Source organism: Macrobrachium rosenbergii, chromosome 17 (assembly GCF_040412425.1).
Source record: "Macrobrachium rosenbergii isolate ZJJX-2024 chromosome 17, ASM4041242v1, whole genome shotgun sequence".
Taxonomy (NCBI): domain Eukaryota; kingdom Metazoa; phylum Arthropoda; class Malacostraca; order Decapoda; family Palaemonidae; genus Macrobrachium; species Macrobrachium rosenbergii.
In genome coordinates, this window is record NC_089757.1 from 30,635,765 (window position 1) to 30,650,764 (window position 15,000).

The 15,000-nt window shown below is 37.7% G+C and overlaps 1 protein-coding gene across 5 annotated transcripts in view; it reads left to right on the plus strand.

Moving 5' to 3' along the window:
• LOC136847844 (homeobox protein abdominal-B-like) overlaps window positions 1–15,000 on the plus strand; it is a 601,387-nt gene that overhangs the window by 533,146 nt on the left and 53,241 nt on the right. For 2 of the 5 annotated variants that reach the window (XM_067119812.1, XM_067119815.1), the window contains one exon: window positions 658–690. The exons of the other annotated variants lie outside the window; for them this stretch is intronic. In XM_067119812.1, the coding sequence (XP_066975913.1) occupies window positions 658–690 (33 nt within the window). The remainder of the gene's footprint in view (window positions 1–657; window positions 691–15,000) is intronic. 5 annotated transcript variants of the gene reach the window in all.

Consider the following 15,000-nt stretch of genomic DNA (forward strand, 5'->3'; position numbering starts at 1 on the left):
CTAACTGTAATTACAAGATGCATCTCAATAAATGCAACGAACAATATACATACTGATAACTTGTATATGTTTTCGTAATTTTAAGTCATTAGTAGTTTTTAATTAAGAATGGTAAATAGAAAATAAGAATTAGTATTCCTAGTCAGAAGTTGAAATAAGAGGCATTATAGACTTTCATTTATCAAGCACATAAGTATAATTAAAATGTGTTTGTACCATTAAACTATAGAAGGACAAAACAAAATTCATATGGTTATAGATAACATAAGTACTCAGTCATTGATCAAGCACAGATTTACTATAGAAATGTGTTTGCAACATCAGATTATAGAAGGACAAAACAAAATTTAGATGTTTATCTAGATAAGATAAGTACCCAATCATTGCTTTAAGGAAATATGAAAGATATTGTTATTTTATTATTATGTCAGTAGATGAAACCTATTCACATGGAACAAGCATCAAAATGAAGAATTCAAAAGGAAATTTAACTGTTAAAAGTACAAGAACTAAAGAGGGTACTTTGAATGACCTATGGAATGAGAGTATGCCTCATTCCTAAGCCTCCCGTTCCCCATTCCTCCCCATTCCCCCCCAAACCCCCATCCTCTTCCCAGGGCAACAGTTGCAAATGACCACTACTTGGCTCTCTTGCAGTACACCGGCAGCCCTTTCCAGTCTCGCACCCAGGTAATGTTGTACCCAACGAGCATCTGTTCTTTGTTTCTCTCTTCCTCTCTCTCTCTCTCTCTCTCTCTCTCTCTCTCTCTCTCTCTCTCAATGGTTTTCTTTCGATTTTGGCTCTGTTGATAAGTTCTTTCTCTTTCTTGGGTCAGTTTCTGTGAATATGTGTGTGTGTGTTTATGTGCATAGGATATGTGCATATATATATATATATATATATATATATATATATATATATATATATATATATATATATATAAAATATTTTTATATATATATTTATATATGATATATAACAAATTATATATATATATATATATATATATATATATATATATATATATATATATATATATATATATATAATTATAGTGTATGTGTGTGTGGGGTCTGTACAGTGAAGCATAAATGTGTGTACATACATTTCTTTATTTCTGATAACTTCGGTCGCTGGACACTTTTCTGTAATGATTCATGGTCTTCGCGGAAACGGGTTATTGTTGTTATAAAACTTCATTGCTTGATGCCAGGGTAAAGAAAAGATAATCTTATGATTATTTGAGTGGTTATCATTTTCATTGCTTATGTTGCTCTCTCTCTCTCTCTCTCTCTCTCTCTCTCTCTCTCTCTCTCTCTCTCTGTAGATGGTATAATCGACCTTTTTTGGGGGGATGCTGGTTTATAAGCCTTGTTTCGAAATAATTTTTTTTAATAGATGCATTTGGGATATGGAAATTGTAGCTTTACCGAACTTGTTGTTGGCCATTGGGTAAAAGCTTATGAATACATACATATTTTTGATACACAAGTTTGTTGAATTACAAGGAATATCATCTGTACTCTGTAGAATCTTAAGCTCTGTTTTACTGCGTATTCGTGAAACACTGTGGTTGTTTATTCAGGAACATTTTATATTTGAAGACCATTATTCCTTCAACGGGTTTGAAGGAGTTCCTTGAAATGTTCTTTGTTACTGGTTATACGCAGGAAAAGGACTGATTGACAATGAATAGGCACATTTTTTTCTGATGAATTGTGTGACTGTACATTATGTCTTTCTGAGAACTTAATTATGTTTTCTTAACCCACTATTGAGCTGAATGACTCTTATGACAGAATTATATTCTTAACTCACTATTGAGCTGAATAACTCTTGTGACTGACAAGCAACATTATCCACTTATGATGGAAATTTGAATTAAATGGGATCGGCAGTATTTTAGTTATTGTCTGAGTATTGACTTGGGATATCCTGAGTAATCCAGATACGACAGTTATAATGATGAATCTCTGTTTTAACGTTGTTAGTTCCCTCTTGCATTATACGAGGAGAATTGTAGCTGATGAGGAAATTAAACGATTACTCCTCCGCAGATTGTAAATAACGGTACAGGATGTGACACTTGCGCGTAAAAAGATGACAGATGACGCAATCATTCATTCATGTCCTCATAGCGTAAGTGTTTACAAATGACTTCTTCAAAAAAAAAAAAAAAAAAATTAGGCATAACTCCAAATGTCGTATTCCCACAAACGTATCCTTTTATTGTATTGTCCTATAATAAGCCTCGCGGCCTACTGGATTGTATCGGGGCCGGTCGCGAACCGCAGAATATCAGCTGGACAAATGGCCCGGGACAATGACGGCGAAATTAGGTAAAACTGAGCGTGGTCTCATGGCCCGGCGGGACCATATTTTGTTTGCCGAGAGCAACTGTATGTAACCTTTAGCCATCCCGTTGTTTGACCGTCTTAATTTAACCGTGGATAATCACGCGTATTATAAAAAAAAAAAACACACACACAATATCGCATACTATTTAAAAAAAAAAAAACACGATATCATTCTTTTAATAAGGCGATATGCTTTTGAACTTAAGGTAGCGCAGCGGAATGTCATGGGAACACCACCCCCCCCGCAAAAAAAAAATAATATACACGCGTATTATTAAAAAACATGATATCGCATATTGTATTAAAAGAGGAAAAAAATACACGATATCATTCCTTTAATAAGTCGATATGCTTTTGCACTGGAGGTAGCGCTGCGGAATGTCATGGAACCAACAAAAAAAAAAAAAAAAAGAATAATAATAATAAGCACCCGACTTTTTTTTTTCTTATTTTCACTGCTCCGTTTTCTTGGGATTCGCGCGTGAGCGTGCGTGTATAAGCGGAAGCCAGTGTCGTTGAGCCCGAGGGCAGGAAACTAAACATAAAATGCGATAAGCCCGGTGTGTGAGCGTAGAGAGAGAGAGAGAGAAAGAGAGAGAGTCTGTGCATGGGATCCAGTTTACCACTTGAGCTAAGAGATGGAGATCTATTACAATGCTTTTCCTGTCTCAGCGATGCATATCAAGTGTGAATTACCTTGGGATGTTGAAACTCGGATCATTATCCTATCCCGAAGGCTATTATTTTTTTTTCCTCTCTCCTTCTTCCGGATTCCGCTAAGGGCGTTCAGTTAATCAGTTATGAGATAATGAGATTCGGAGGAATATTTTGATAGGATAGTTGATTATTGTAATGTTTTACTTTCCTTTAACCGGTCGTGTGCTGGTTGTTTATTTCTTAGTTTATTTATTTCTTAGTATTAGGGGAATTTAGGACTAACATTGTAGATTGCCTTAAAAGATCTTCGAAAGGGGACGTACTCTGTAATCAATATTTTAATCGCTGGTTTGTTCTTTATAGCTGCGATTCTCATTCCTGCGCTTTTCGTTCGAACACGTGTACCCGAGTAAGCGTTTCAGATATCGTGAGAACACAAATCTAAATTTCAATCATCTTACGAAATTCCAGTCTAATACGGGTACACTGACATCAGCCGCCATCATTTTTCTCTTCGATCAATAGGGCCTAGTCATTCATGGTCTGATGCGATCAGTCATTCCTTTTCGTGACTTAACAGTGCTCGTAGATATTTTTCTCTTTCCAGCCGAGAGAAAGGAGAATAAATGTCCCATTAAGAGTACCTTTTTCCCAAGACACGACAGAAACAACAACAATGTCCAGCCAATCCACATATGCTCCCTTTCATTGTTAAGCCTTCTGAACATGTGCATGGTATGCCCAACCTCTGGTACGTTCGCACTCTTCAAAGCATGCTCGCGCGCGCGCACACATACGGCTGCCAAATAAACATCCCCTTTGAAGAGACATTGACAGCTATATGGGCTGACCTGGTCCTGACTCTCCCAGGTCTTCTCAATGAACTAATCCCTCTACTGATGCAAAAGGCCCAGGAGGGACATACCGCAGACTCATTGGCCCTCAAAAGCTTTGAGGTTTTGGGACAGAAAAAAAAATAGTAAGGATGGTGAACTGGACAATTAATGCATTCATACCTTGTGTGTGTATTTATATGTGTATGCGTGTATGTTTAACATGCGCCTGAAATTCAAGTTTTTTTTTAAATTAAAATAGTGTAAAATTTGTTCGATAATATTGTTAATTAGCGATGAAAATAGAAATTGTCCAACAAGATGCTGAGATAAATATAAAAGAAAGTACAGTACTTGTTTGGGTGGGTGAAGCCCTAATTCATTTTAATATTTAAATCATACCTGAATCCTCTTATATTTACTTATTCGTGTCACCCTCACTTTTCGTGAAAACATAACGGTTTAAAAACTATGAAAGATTGTGTACGATGTAATTAAAAATTGTTTCGGTAAAGTAAAGAATAATGCTTTGGTATTCGTTCAGTGGGGGATTGGTATCATCTGTCGGGAAACTGACAAAATAGAAAGGACATCGCGTCAAAGAACAGGCCTAAATAACCAGCGGTCTGGCGGAAAGAAAGGAGAGTTGAGACATCTTGACTGGGAGAATTTTTATCAGATTTGTGGTCACCTCGATACTGACCCACATGTGCTTCTCACAGTAATTGATAATTTGTATGCTAATTCGACCACATCCTTCAGCTGTAGAGGCTTGTGCCCCCACCTGTGTCAGCCATCAGGGTAACCATGTGATGCGGCCTTCCTCGTATTCATTGAGGCCCGGAGTGACTTTATGAGAGCCCCTGGAATGGGTCTGGCTGTGGCTGTGCCATACGCTCGGGCCCCGGGGGGAGGAGGAGGTGGGATGGAGTGGGGGAAAGGGGGGGAGGAGGGGGAATGAAGGAAGAAAGAGAGTTGAGGATTTTATTCTTATTTTTGGGAGAACAGAATGCCTTGGCTTGAAATGCCACGCAGATGTTATTTATATTATTATGGCTGCTCAATGTGGAGGTTAGATTATTAATTTTTTGCTCCAGCAGAAAATAAGGATTTAAATCCGTTCCATAAGGAGTGGCGTCTATTCCTGATGGATTATTTTTTTTATAAACAGCGTTTTGCTAAGGTTTGTGGTAGTGAAAATTTAAATGACCTTTGAATTAAAACCCCAGTTATAATGTTCTTAGCATATTGCATGCCTTTCCCTGCCAAGAAGGGGCATTTTCACCAAGGTACTAATTTATTCAAGCCATAATGGTGCTCTAGATATCTAATTCTGTTCTGTTATGAGGAGACTGTGCTGAATAAATTTATGGCGTTACCCCCCAAGACTTATGATTATGAAGTTTCTCCATTCATTAGTATTGAGATTATGGTACAGGTTATTACGTATTTCCGCCTGTATCAGAGCTTATGAGAGGCTCAGAATTTTCTCTTGACGATAAAGAACCATAAATAAAACCCACATCTGTGTTTTATGCATGTAGCTTGACAGAGAAGTGGAAAATCGATACCTGTAATTATTACATTAGATTAGAAAGCTTCCTGAAAAGATGCCGTAGAGAACAAGTATCTGAGCCCAGAACGGAAAGATTTGATGACTATTTTTGAAGAATCGACGATAAAGCGATATCATAATCAACTGATTTGGCTTCCTTGTCAGTATGGCATGAACGGAACCCATTCATACCAATGCCCTCTAATAAGGAGGAGGAGGAGGAGGAGGGAGTCCCCCAGCCCGTATCCTTATGGACGCCGGCCAAGCAGGGAAGGAGCGTCCAATGGCAGATGATTGACCCCTAGAACCCTTGAGTGAGGGATGCCGCCTGATCATCTTTTCCTGGTGGCACTTCTCCTCCTCCTCCTCCTCCTCCTCCTCCTCCTCCTCCTCCTCCTCCTCCTCCTCCTCCTGACGATGATGATCTTCATTCCAGCTCTCGTCTTCCAGACTTTTCATTTTTCCGTTTCTCCCATTTCTATTTATTTATTCTTCAGTATACTTTTTTGTCCTTATGTTGTCTCTTTATTTGTTGGAGTTCTCTTAATAAAACGTCAGGATTTTTTCCATTCATTAGCATTCTGCGTCATCTCATTTTCTCTATTTTATCTCGTATTCCTACTTGTCCCTGTTCTAGTTGGAAGTGTGATTATTGCTTGACCACTCTCTAAAGTGACATTTTCAAGCAATTGTTTTTTTATCTAATTACTATTTAAGATTATTCAAGGCTAGTTTTCGCTTGCTTTTCGCAGCTGTACGTTGTAGTTTACAATTTTGCCTCATTTTGTCATATAATTACACCCTCACTTCTAATAACTTCCTCCTCCTGCGGTTTAATTTCTCATTATTTTTTCTTAAACCACGAAGCTTCTAAGTAATTAGTCACTGTTACTGATAAGAGGTTTCTTATGCCAGAATGTTCTTCCCAATTAACAACGGGAGGTCATTTTTCGTGGGGCTGGCCCACCTGTGGTATACTTCTGGTATCGAGATAGTTTATGTTGAGGAAGGACCAATTAAGAGAATAGCTTTACTACAGTTAATAAAAAAAAGAAGATATCTGTTGCTTTTCTTTTGATTGATGTAAATGGGATTACTTTCTAAGTAATTTGAATTCTGCAACTGAATGCAATTTTGATTCCATTTTAGTTATACAGACAATATTAGCGGGCTCTTAGTTACTAATAGAGGAGATTTTATGGGAGCTCGGAATAATCTCAGAAGAAATTATCCTTTATAGAGGGTCTTAAGCTTAATATATAAATGGAAGGCCAGTCTTTATTGAGAGGAAAAAGATGACAATGAACAACATTGAGCTGAGAGAATAAGATTCGCGCAATTAAACCAATAAAGAAACGAGAACAAATGGAACGCGAACAACAACAACAACTCGATGAGTCACTGAAGAATTGACAACTGGCTCATTCATTTATGATCCTCTCGGTCGAAAATGATTGATGACTCATACGTATGCAATCCTTGTGCGTGTAATGACAGATGATTAAGGGAAGCGATGCAACAACAGCCAGCCGCCGCCGAGCCGTCCCTGGGACGGAACGTTGTGAAAGGCGAGGCTGATGCAAAAGAGGCTGATGCTGCGCTCCTGCGTCTCCGCTTCCTCCTCCTCCTCCTCCTGTTTCTCCTCATTTTTCTCCTCCTCCTCATTATTCTCCCCTCCTCCTCCTCCTCCTCCTCCTCCTCCTCCTCCCCTCCTCCTCCTCCTCCTCCTCCTCCTGCACCTCCTCCTCCTCATTATTCTCCCCCTCCTCCTCCTCCTCCTCCTCCTCCTCCTCCCTCCTCCTCCTCCTCTCCTCCTCCTCCCTCCTCCTCCTCCTCCTGCCGCTGCTGCTGCTGCTGCATCTCCTCTTCCTCCTCCTCCTCCTCATTTTTCTCCTCCTCCTCCTCCTCCTCCTCCTCTCCTCCCCTCCTCCTCCTCCTCCTCCTCCTCTCCTGCTGCTGCTGCTTCTCCTCCTCCTCCTCGTCGTCGTCGTCCTCCTCCTCCGCTTATTCTTCCTCCTCCCTCCTCCTCACACACGTGTCAATCTGACGATGCTTGGGCCAGTTTGTTTAAGAGCCAGAGACCGAATGAATCCGAAGGCGATTTACGCTGTCGATAACAAGTGCAATGTCGGCGAGGGAGGGCAAAACGCCCGTGCCATCTTATTCACGCCAGCCCAAGACTGCCGCTGCCCTGAGCGGAGAGATTTATTCTTTAAAAGTGGGAAAGGGCTCTTTGTTGACCCTCATTCATAGGAAACGGGGAATTTTTTTGCGTGTCACCCAAGACGTGATGTTATGCATGCGATTCCGGCGGCGAGAATCTGTGTGTTTGTGCTACGTATTTTGCTCCTGTCTTGAGAAATTCCTTTCCTTCCCCCGCCTTTTTTCATAAGGTCATATTTGGCTCTTAGTCAGCCAGCTGGCCAGTGTAAACAAAAGAGAGAGAGAGAGAGAGAGAGAGAGAGAGAGAGAGAGAGAGAGAGAGAGAGAGAGAGAGAGACTGCATACTCCCCTAGGCTTTTCACCCAATATATTCTAGGAGCTCCTTGTTAACATGCCGTCCAAATCTGTTGACTGTTACGTTGTTAGGGAACAGTGAAACGGAGAAATGCATACATAAGCGAGAAGGGGAATCCCCCTCTCAGCAGCGAAAGCAGTTACCCGATAATTGGAATCGAAATTTTGACTATTAGTCCACCTTACGACGCGAACGATAGAGTCGTTAAGGAGGGTCCCGAAACTGGAGACGGCGCAGAAGGAAGGAGGGCGAATGACACCGTCATCAAAGATCTCGCTTGGGTAGCGTTCGGATGGAACAGACGTCCTTCAGGATCTTCGGGATTGTCTTCTTGTGGTGTGCGTCTTACGCCGTTTGTGCTTTTAAAGGACTCCGTCGGATGCGCCGTGTTTGATAATGATAGGTGTCTGTCGTAGTAATCTGTTGTCATTCTGGGAATTGTTATATTTATCATCGGCGCCCTTCTAGCAGAACGCAGTTGCTTCACGTGTGTAGCAAACTTGCAAGTACACACACACACAAGCACACATACATACGTACATACACACACACACATATGTATATATATATATATATATATATATATATATATATTATATATATATATATATATACATATATATATATATATATATATATATACATATATATATATATGTATATATATAATCTGTGTGTTTGTTTGTTAAAATTTATATATTCTGTATTTGTATGAATAATAATAAGAGAAAGTTGAGTTTTTTTAGATTAATTAATCTGTTCTTAATTGACACTCAAGAAATGTGTTTTTCCATCAAATTCCCCCAAAAGAAAAATTGCAGTTAGTAATATATATATATTCTTCCTGCGTAAGTATTACACGGAGAACGGGATTAATGACAGCTTGGGATATTTCCTGGTTCATCAGATGTCTGGTTTTATAGCTGCTGTAAAATTTATAGATAGAAACCTCTTTCTTCCATGACACAGTTGCGTAATATGGAATGCATCTGTTTTTAGTTCGCATCTGTTTTTAGTTCTCAGTCAAAATGGTACACGTTCATTAAGATGGGTAGTATATAAAATGAATTATTGTGTTTACATTTTATTTGTATTCTGATGGTCGTTCTCGATTTCTGCCATTAATTACTAAGAAGTTTTTTTCCTGGAATTTGTTTCAGACGCAGTTGGTTGTTTATATAGAAATTTATTTTAAGAGTGCATTAAAACTTAATGAAACTTTATCCCACTACTTTTAAACAATTATTATTTAAACATCAAAAGGGCAGCTACCCTGTATTTTTTTTTGTGTCTGTAAGGAGAATTTATTTTAATAAGTTTTCTTATTATCATGCATATATAAACATACACTCTGTATTGTTTACCAGTTTAGTTAATTTGACAAACCTTGGATATTATACGAAAAAATCAATGAGGCAATGTATATATATATATATATATATATATATATATATATATATATATATATATATATATATATATATATACATACACATACACTCATACAGGTACCTTATTTATCTACCTGAACACATCATCAGGTATACAGTTACGTCACTCACGTAATCATTTTGGCCCAGCAGATCTTAAGCTAACGTAACACAATTGCCTAATGGTGGTTCCACGTCAGTCGTCCACCCATAACGTATTCTTGTTGATTAGTTGATTCACTCGACACAACAGTAGCAAATTCCACACCTTTTGCCGGAAGTGCAACTGGTCACGTGACGTATCCGTTGAGCTCACGGAGCTGAAAAGATGCGTCAATTAAACGCACGATAGGCACTTCCTTCCTGTCATTAGGATTCAAATGAGTTTCCTTTAATTAGGGCACGGAACTTGTTTTGTATAAGTTGGTCTGCCCCATATGTATGTATATATAATATATACCCGTATATATATTTATATATATAAATATATATATTATATATATGTATATATATTACTAAAAGGACCTCATTCAAACTGGATGGTATCTAACGGAGTTTTTTAGTCAGAAAAAGTTACAAGCTTTCTTGGACAAACAGTCCACATTATCAAGTATCAAGTATCCGCAGATTGTACGGATACTTGATAATGTGGACTGTTTGTCCAAGAAAGCTTGTAACTTTTTCTGAATAAAAAACTCCGTTAGATACCATCCAGTTTGAATGAGGTCGTTTTAGTAATTCTACTAATGCACAGAACAATTGTGTATGTGATAAAGTTAATGTATATATATTTATATAATATATTATATATATATATTAATATATTATTTATATATATCTATATCTATCTATCTATCTATCTATATATATATATATATATATATATATATATATATATATATATATATATATATATATATATATATTATATATATCACTTCGAATCTCACTGACCAATTCTCTATTGATAATCGAACGGTGATCATTTTTCCAACTACATTCATCTTTTGCCACGTGCGGCGAACGGTACGTGGACTTATCTTAGATCTGAGTTTTCTTCGAATCTAAAAGGCTGTTGTGACTTCACGCGCTTGCATGCATGCGAAATTTTGATATATAATCGAAACGCATGCAACTTACTGATACGCTTTGTACTAGGATAGGCGATAAGCCCAGAATAATTAGGTACGTTTAAAATCAAGGTTATATTCTACGTCATTATTGACTTAAAATGCTCGAGTTTTTCTGTGATTGTAGATGTCCTTAGATAATTATAAATAATAAATAATTTAACTGGAGATATAACAACTGTATTACGGTAACTTATTACAGTTTAAAGATTTAGTACTTAATTATAAAAACGCATTATGTAACTGGAAAAATAACTACAATATTACGGTAATTGATTTCAGTGGCAAAATTAAATACTTAATTATTAAAAAGAATGATTTAATTGGAAGATTAACTATCATATTACGTTCATTTATTTCAGTTTAAAGACGTATTTCAGTAGCAAAGTTTTACCACTTGATTATAAAAACGAATGATTAAGTGGGAAACTAACTACAATATTACCGTAACTTATTTCTCTTTTAAGATTTAATAATTTGATTCCATGTTTATAGCCTGTGGAATTGTGTAATACATTGCATCACTTTGATTGTCTTCGATGTTCCTTTTAGAATTGTATTTTGTGGAAGCCTTTCCTTTTGTATATTGGAAGATTGTTCTCTTGGTATTGGATCCCCAGATTACGAAATGTACCTTACGAGTAAATTGGCACCTGCCGCCCTCAATCTCATAATAGAAAGTCTCTCCTCTCCGATTCCTTTGTTCTCTCTCTCTCTCTCTCTCTCTCTCTCTCTCTCTCTCTCTCTCTCTCTCTCTCTCTCTCTCTCTCTCTCTCTCTGGTTACTTTATATACAGTGAATGAATATCAGCCATTATCTGAAGAATGAAGAATATATATATATATATATATATATATATATATATATATATATGTATACACATATTCTCTCTCTCTCTCTCTCTCTCTCTCTCTCTCTCTCTCTCTCTCTCTCTCTCTCTCTCTCTCTCTGTGGTTACTTCATATAAAAGTGAATGAATGTCAGCCATTATCTGAAGAATGCAGAATAATATATATATATATATATATATATATATATATATATATATATATATATATATATATATATATATATATTTATATATATATATGTGTGTGTTTATATGTACACACACATATATATATATATATATATATATATATATATTTAAAGAGAGAAACAGAGAGAGAGAGAGAGAGAGAGAGAAAAACATAATGTCTCCCGGAAGATGGCTTGGATTAGCAACGCGCTTCTTCTTCTTCCAGAGTCTGTACAGCAGTAGACTCACGTCCTCCAAATATTAATAAGTTCGAGGAAGCAGCGAGCGTACCAAAACAGAGCTTTGCTAGTTTTACCCCCCAAATTACCGACCCGGTCCTGTTTGGATTCGTAGCTTGGATCAATCGGCGTCTTGGGATGATTATTGGTTCTCTCTGAACGTTGGCGCTTCGTCTATTTCTTCCCAATCTTTATTAAGGTTACATTTTACAGTGGCTACTTTTGATTGTGATCAGTGATTGGTTTGGTTCGTTCTGAACGGTTCTTCATCTGTTTCTTCCCAATCACTCCTAAGTATAATTTTTATATTAGCTATCAAATACACTCTTCATTAGACTTATTTTGAATGTGATCAACGTAGAACAATCAACATAGTCTAATTTCTGTCGATGATCGATGTACATTTCTTCATCTGTTTCCTCCCAATCACTCCTAAGATTAATTTTTATAATAGATATAAAGTACACTCATTAGACTTATTTCGAATGTGATCAACGCAGAACTATCAGCGTTATCTAATTACTATCGATGATCGATGTGCATTAAATTTTCATCATCCGTTTCTTCCCAATCACTCCTAAGATTAATTTTTATATTAGCTATAAAACGCACTCTTCATTAGACTTATTTTGAACGTGATCAAGGCAGAGCAGTGGAGTAATCTAATTTCTATCGCCGATCGATGTACATTTCACGAAACTTGAAGCGTTTCCAGACAAAGAGGTCCCATTTAGATACGGCGTAATCAACTCGCGGGGGCTGATAAGTGCTACATTGCTTTACACGCGCTTAGTCTTTTTCCGTTCTTTGTTTTACTCGTAATTTGTCCGCCACGTTTGTTGGTGATGTGATTCATCGGTTTCCTGACAATCTTATACATGCCGGTAGATATTTTATTTTTTTATTTTTCAACGTTAAGCTTACCGTTTATTTTTCTGTAAAAGAAAACTATTGAGATGGATATTTGTCTGTCCGTCCGCACTTTTTCTGTCCGTCCTCAGATCTAAAAAACGACTGAGGCTAAAGGGCTGCAAATTGGTGTGTTGGTCATCCACCCTCCAATCATCAAACATGACAAATTGCAGCCCTCTACCCTCAGTAGTTCTTATTTTAGTTAAGGCTAAAGCTAGCCATGATCGTGCGTCTGGCAACGCAACAACACAGGCCACCTCGGCCGGCTGAGAGTTTCATGGGCCGTGGCTGAGAGTTTCATACAGCATTATACTCTGTACAGAAAACTCGATTGCACCGAAGTTCTTCGGCGCATTTTTTACTTGTTTCTTATCTGGAAGTGATTTCACAAAAGAAAAGAAAGCCGTCATACCTAATTCATATTTTTATCATCTGAAACGTGGATGAACCGCCGTGCAGAAAACGTCCGCAAAATCAATAATTCTATACACTTACATACAGTGCTCTTCAGCAGTGTGTCTAAACCCCTTACACACACACACACACACACACACTGTATCATTCATTTCTTATCTCATGTACACTCTTGCTTTTCTGGATAGTAAGGTCCTTTCAGTACCTCGTTCATTCAAGCTATCCAGCACTTTGTAGGTGTCTCTCTCTCTCTCTCTCTCTCTCTCTCTCTCTCTCTCTCTCTCTCTCTCTCTCTCTCTCTCTCTCTTTCCTAACACTTTCGGATTATACATTCTTTTCACCAATCTATTTCCTGTGTCTTTCCCTGCCTCATCCTCTTAATTGCTTCCCTGGATTTTCCAGCCTACATTTCCATAAGTATTCTCAAACTTCCCCAACTAACCTTTTCCACTTTTGCATCATTCAGTTCGGATTTTTTCCAAATTCTACAGTCTACGTATCTTCAAATACTCACTCCATCGTGCCCAGAAATGTATTCACTATATACAGAATCTATCTGTATACATTTTTATTCTTGAATCCTTTTGTCTGTTGACGTTTCTCCCAAATATCTATTTTTATTACTCGATTTTTTTTCTCCTCTCACTTTCGACTGATCTGATCTAACTATGCTCTTGTATAATTGTACATGATACGCCCTTATTTCATAACGTTTCACTTCAGATCTATATTTTCCTTCACTAGATTGTATTTACGAATATATATATATATATATATATATATATATATATATATATATAGAGAGAGTATACATATATATATATATATATATATATATATATACACATATATAGAGTATATGTATATATATAGATATATATATATATATATATATATATATACATACATATACACATATATGTATGTGTGTGTTTGGATGTAGTTATTTATTTATTCAGTGTTTCGCAGCAGTAATTGTCTATTTTCAAGTTAATTCATGTAATTTCAATCTTCAATCCTTTTTTTTTCTTCATCCTCAAGAAAGATAGAGGATTTTGCGCTGGTTTTCGTACCCGTCTCCGTCTCACGAATCCTTTGCCCATTCAATCATTAGTCTCGTGAGTTGTAAATCAAAATGACAGGCTACGTTGAAGGCGCGAACCCATTATTGGCCGGTATCATACACTCTCTCTCTCTCTCTCTCTCTCTCTCGCGCAGAGCTGCACCAGCGGTCACGTTCACAGGAGGCCAGTCTCGGGGCGACCTTACTAACTTACTGTTACTTTTCCTGAGCGTTCGGCAGCTTCGACTCTGTTCCACACAGTAGTAAAAGCTCGCTCTGAACGATAGCTAATGCTCCGTCGTCGCTCATTCGATCCTCTTAATCACTCCTGCCGGTCATCGCGTTGCATTTCGCCCGGGATCGCAATTCATCCGTAAAGGCTTCTGTTAGAGTTTTGTCCTTTTGAAGAGGTATACTAGATCGTTGCTGGTAGCAGGAAGTTTGGTCCATGTGGATAATCGCTGGCGAGTTGTTTATATCAATCAAGGTTGTCTAGCCATGTGAGAAACTGCTCGACGAAGTGGACTGAGTATGGATTTTGGTGATGTGGGAAAGAATTAGCCGCCAGCGCCGCAGCAAGCAACCCAGCAGTGTAAACATCCTCTGAGCGGGTGTGTGTGTGTGTGTGCTTATGTGTGCGTGCATGATTCCTCTACTCTCTCTCTCTCTCTCTCTCTTTTTCATACTTACGAACACTTTTTTTCAGCTTTAGCTGAACTAAGCAAGCTCCTAGATTCTCTCTCTCTCTCTCTCTCTCTCTCTCTCAGTAGACAGACAACCTATTAATTATCTCATTCCGCTGACGGCATGTGACTCTCTCTCTCGTTTGTGAAGTGAAGGCACATCACTTACATTATTTGCGGCGAGAGAGAG